Here is a 4583-nt window from a genome sequence, read left to right as displayed (position 1 = left end):
ATGTCTACATTTGATGTGGCTTACTCACCTGCCCGGAAAATCCATGGATGATTCATGAAGTGGATTTTCTGAGATTTTCTTCATTTACTTTTTTTCTTTTATGCTCTGTTTCTCCATCTTCCTCTGTTTTCTGGTACTCATTCTTGGCATGCACCTGGTTTCTCATCCTGGCCTGGACAAGCTATGTGAGGGCTCTCAGTGAGTTTCCTTAGTTCATTCAGACTCAAGATGATCTGGTTGTTGAGAATCTCCAACTTCTGGTTCATTTGATGGCATTTGAACAATCAGCAGGAGAACCTGATTTTGAGGAGTCGTTTTTATGGACTCATGATCAGCAGGGATCCCACATGGAACTGATGATGGGGATGAGCTTTTAGCTGGCATCATGGACGATTTTGATCTTAGTGGGTTGCCTACCCCATTGGAAAATTTGGAAGATGATCTCTTTGGCAGTGGAGGAGGAATGGGGTTGGATTTTGATATTGGTATTTCAAAGTTAAGCTTATCATGGATATTGATGGCCCGGATACCAGGAATCCACTTACAGTTGTTGAGTATGTTGAAGAGCTGTATGCCAGCTATGGAAGGATGGAGAGCTCTAGCTTTGTCTCTCTGGACTATATGGTTCGACAATTTGACATTAACCATAAGATGAAAGCTATGCTGATTGACGGGCTTATCGAGGTGCATAATAGGTTTGAACTCACGGAAGAGACATTGTTTCTTATTGTTACACTCGTGGACAGATTTCTATCTCAGCAGACGTTGGCAAGAAAGAAGCTTCAATTAGTTGGTTTGGTTGTTGTTCTCTTAGCGTGCAAATATGAAGAGGTTCCTGTTCCAGTTGTTGCTGCAATTGTATCTCATCCATTTCTCTCTTGGGTTAGAAACAGTTGGAGAAATCCTAGTTGTTTTAATTCCAAGAAGCATCACCATCTCATCACCTTCTATCTCTCATCCCACCTAGACCAACCCGTTCACACCTATCCCATTATCTCCCACTGTTCTTTTCATTGATGGCATCCCCCACCAGGTACCCATCCTATCCACCATTCATCATCCATCCCCTACATCACCTCCCATCAAACCTACCCCTACCTAATCCATCAACTTATCCCCATTATCTCCACACGCATGATTGCCCACAGCCCATACCCATGTCTCCGAACCTCCTCTCATCTCTACATATCCATCACCCCACAATCCATCCCATGCAAACTCACCATCTTCACGTACCCATCCCTCACTTAATGCACCCATGGCTGCCGTTCACAATCACCGTATCCATCACCGGTCATGCTAATCACTTCATTTTCATGCCCACCAAGCTGCATATCTCATTACCTCCTCTTATTCACCCAGTCTGCCACTGAATGCAACCTTCCCATCACCCCTTCTTACCATATCTCTCACCTTAACCCATCGAAATCATTAAACCCATCACTCATCTACCCGTTTCTCTTTCCATACCCATTCCACAAATAATATCCACTCCTTCATACACATTGATTCTCCTGCATGAAGTCTCAGCATCGCGATTGTGGGTCGGGATGAGCGATTCAGATTCGGTCAACTGGTTTTATGGCATCAGGGCATTGGAGATTTCATTTGGTGGAGATACTTAAGCTGCTATAAGACTTTGTAACAGTCTTGTTGTTATCCAAGTTGAGGAAACTCTTAGTATTCGCATGCATGCTAATCGCGTTTGCAATATTCAGCATGAGCCTGTTTATGATCTTGATTTGGCGCCAAGTGAAATATAGAAAATGCACCAGCAGTTGGAGTATTCGCATGCAGAGCTTTGTGCTTACAACGGGACATGGATGGTGCTATAGTGAAAATTGTTTATCATTGTTCAAAGGGGTTGAGAAAAAGAGGCTTAATACAAAGAATGAGCATGAAGCTGTTGTATTATCTACAAGAGGACCGGAGGAGAATTTGGGGTTATTTGCTTATGGGTTCTGATCATGGTTGGGTTATTTATGTGGAAGTTCTTTCAGTACAGGCAGACGGAGGCCTTCTATGTCATGCGTTACTGCCTTCTAACCGCTAAGGGCGCAGCCGAGATCCTCAAGTGCTTACAGGAAGAGACCAACAATCATGTTAGAGTTGCTGCTCTCACGGCTATTGGGCCTTTTTTTTTTTTTTTTTGGAGTTCACTCAAGATGAGGCTGAGGTGGTCAAATTTCGAGAGTTTATTCCCAACGTTTTTAATGTATCAAGACAATGTCTTGCCTCTGGTGATAAATCAGAACCTCAATCCTTATCTGGCAGTCAAACTGAAATGCTTAGAAGGAGACTTGAGATTGGAATACCATGAGAATGAGGGAGAAAGTGCAGCTGCATCCACATATCAGATAGAGAGTCCCCATGAGGAGAATACCCGTGAGAAGAGAAAGTTAAGCTCCAGTAAAACCGATGTTCCTCTTCTCTTGGACCTGCAGGTTGAGGAGACAAAATATGTGCCTGAAGTGAAGACGATTCTGAGGATGGAACTTCTGGTGCTTTCTACTCTTCAGTGGAAGATGAATCCAGTGACCCCAGCTCCGTTTTTTTATCACATTATAAGGAAGCTTGGATTGAAGACTCGCTCGCATTGGGAGTTTCTGGAGAAAATGAATTCCCTAGCATGGCATGGATAAGGTGAAGGCTGTTCTGTATGGGCAATCGAAGACCTGACGGATTGGCCCAACGCTATCCTGGTGAACACATAATTGCTCACTCATGCGCTAAATTTTCTGATATAAAAATTCCTTCAAGCGCAGAGGAAAACACTTGTGATAGCCTGAACCTCGATAGTGGTGTTGATGATACATGCAGTACCTAGCTGATTGTAGAGGTTGGAACTGGGATATGGTTTAGTGGGGCTACAATCATGTTGAACCTATCGTGGTGGCTGTTTGTTATTTTACAACTTTCCTATGTTCTCATTATAACGTCAGATAGTGCTTGGAGCCTATTCTCAATGCTGGAATTTGTTAATTTGTTGTCAAAAGCATCCTTTGATACAGGTTAGTGCCATCTGTTTGAAGGGAAAGATCACCAGAGCTTTAGATAAAGGAAAGTGGCAGTCCCTACCCCATAACTACCCAATTCCAACTGCTTGTGCTACCTCTAACTATCGCCACTATGCTGCTGTTAAATCACTTCCGCCATGAGTTTTATCTCAGAGAAATGATGATCTCCAAACTGTTTCAAGGCTATGGGAAAAGGATCGATATGGTTCTGTCATGGGTGCTGGGGTATTGGTAATGAAGAGTTTAGAACGGGCCATGAAACGAAGAGCTCCAGTTGTCGTTGTGTACTTGGGAGTTGCAGTTGACTGTGATGCTCATCTTATGGCTGATCCGGGGTATGCAAATGACAAGATTGTGATGGTAAGTGAACACTGAAGATCCATTTGAGAAGTCTCAGCAAATTGTGCAATCTGGTTCATTGTTTTTCTGTTGATGGAAGGCGAAAATTCAATTAATTATTTCTATGGGCCTTCCGCTGCTCTGTAGAAGCAAATGCAATTGAAGAGAGCAGTGATCAATGGATGTAATTCCTTTAATCAATGGACACTGGTTTGAAATGGCAGCAGAAGATTCTGGTCAATGAGCTTACTCAAGGGATGGAGCTGGCAAAGCAGTTGAAGATCCATTTGAGCCCATCTTCAATGAGCTAGACCCGAGAATTCTTGGTACATAAGATAGTAGCATCATTTGAGGAGGCTCTTTTGATAGTCAAACGGAGTGGGCCAGTGGAAAACCCTCAGCCAGTGGCACCTTCATATGCTCCCCCAGTCTCCCCTTTCTGTCAATGGAAGCCCCCGGACTGTGGGCGAGGATTTTGACAAGGGTTGTAAGGACCATCATCAGGAACACAAAGATTTCTCAAAGAAGAGAAAGACAACGCCCACATGGACCGATCAAGTGAGAGTCTGTTCTGAGACCGGGCTTGAAGGGCCCATGATGATGGCTACAACTGGAGAAAATATGGGCAGAAAGATATTCTTGGAGCTAAATACCCCAGAAGCTACTACAGATGCACCTACAGAAACCTCCACGACTGTTGGGCAACAAAGCAAGTTCAGCGTTCGGATGAAGATCCCTCCATGTTCGAGATCATATACCGAGGAAAGCATGCTTGCACCCAAGGCAGTCATTCAGTGCCAGCACCGGTATCACCTGAAAAGCTTTTAGATATTTTTTTTAAGGATGGTCATCATTACAAGGTTTGAGGGTTAGAAGAGTGATGTTCTACATCGCAATTATGCTAACGAGGAGAACAATGAGATTTCCAGTGACAAGGTTATTGGACGCTTAACGAGCAGCTAGTACATATTGTTCTTGTGCATTACAAAGATGCAAAGAGGAGCTACAGGAGAAGACACCCACTGCATAGCCACCTTTTGCATGGCCACCTTTGACCACGTGCCACTTTCCTCCTGGTTTTAAAAATAGCTTTCTAAATCCTATTCTTTAAATGATCCTCCAATTTCTAACTTTCTTTTCTAATAAATCTCAACTCCAAAATATTCATCCTTAGAGCTTTAGGTACCAAAATTCCATCTTCAATAAAATTTGGCCGCCATTTTCTTT

At 43.3% G+C, this 4583-nt stretch overlaps 1 protein-coding gene and 1 pseudogene across 1 annotated transcript; both read left to right on the top strand.

The window, feature by feature from the left end:
* Positions 1 to 507: 507 nt before the first annotated feature.
* Positions 508 to 3392, top strand: LOC117930098 (cyclin-B2-2-like). The gene is made up of 4 exons (XM_034850551.1): positions 508 to 858; positions 1992 to 2102; positions 2253 to 2501; positions 3171 to 3392. The coding sequence occupies exons 1-4, from the start codon at positions 508 to 510 to the stop codon at positions 3390 to 3392; spliced, it is 933 nt and encodes a 310-aa protein (XP_034706442.1).
* Positions 3393 to 3556: 164 nt separating this feature from the next.
* Positions 3557 to 4222, top strand: LOC117930095 (annotated as a pseudogene).
* The last annotated feature ends 361 nt before the right edge of the window (positions 4223 to 4583 follow it).

Source organism: Vitis riparia, chromosome 14 (genome assembly GCF_004353265.1).
Source record: "Vitis riparia cultivar Riparia Gloire de Montpellier isolate 1030 chromosome 14, EGFV_Vit.rip_1.0, whole genome shotgun sequence".
Lineage (NCBI taxonomy): Eukaryota > Viridiplantae > Streptophyta > Magnoliopsida > Vitales > Vitaceae > Vitis > Vitis riparia.
This window is presented reverse-complemented; position numbering and strand designations above follow the sequence as displayed.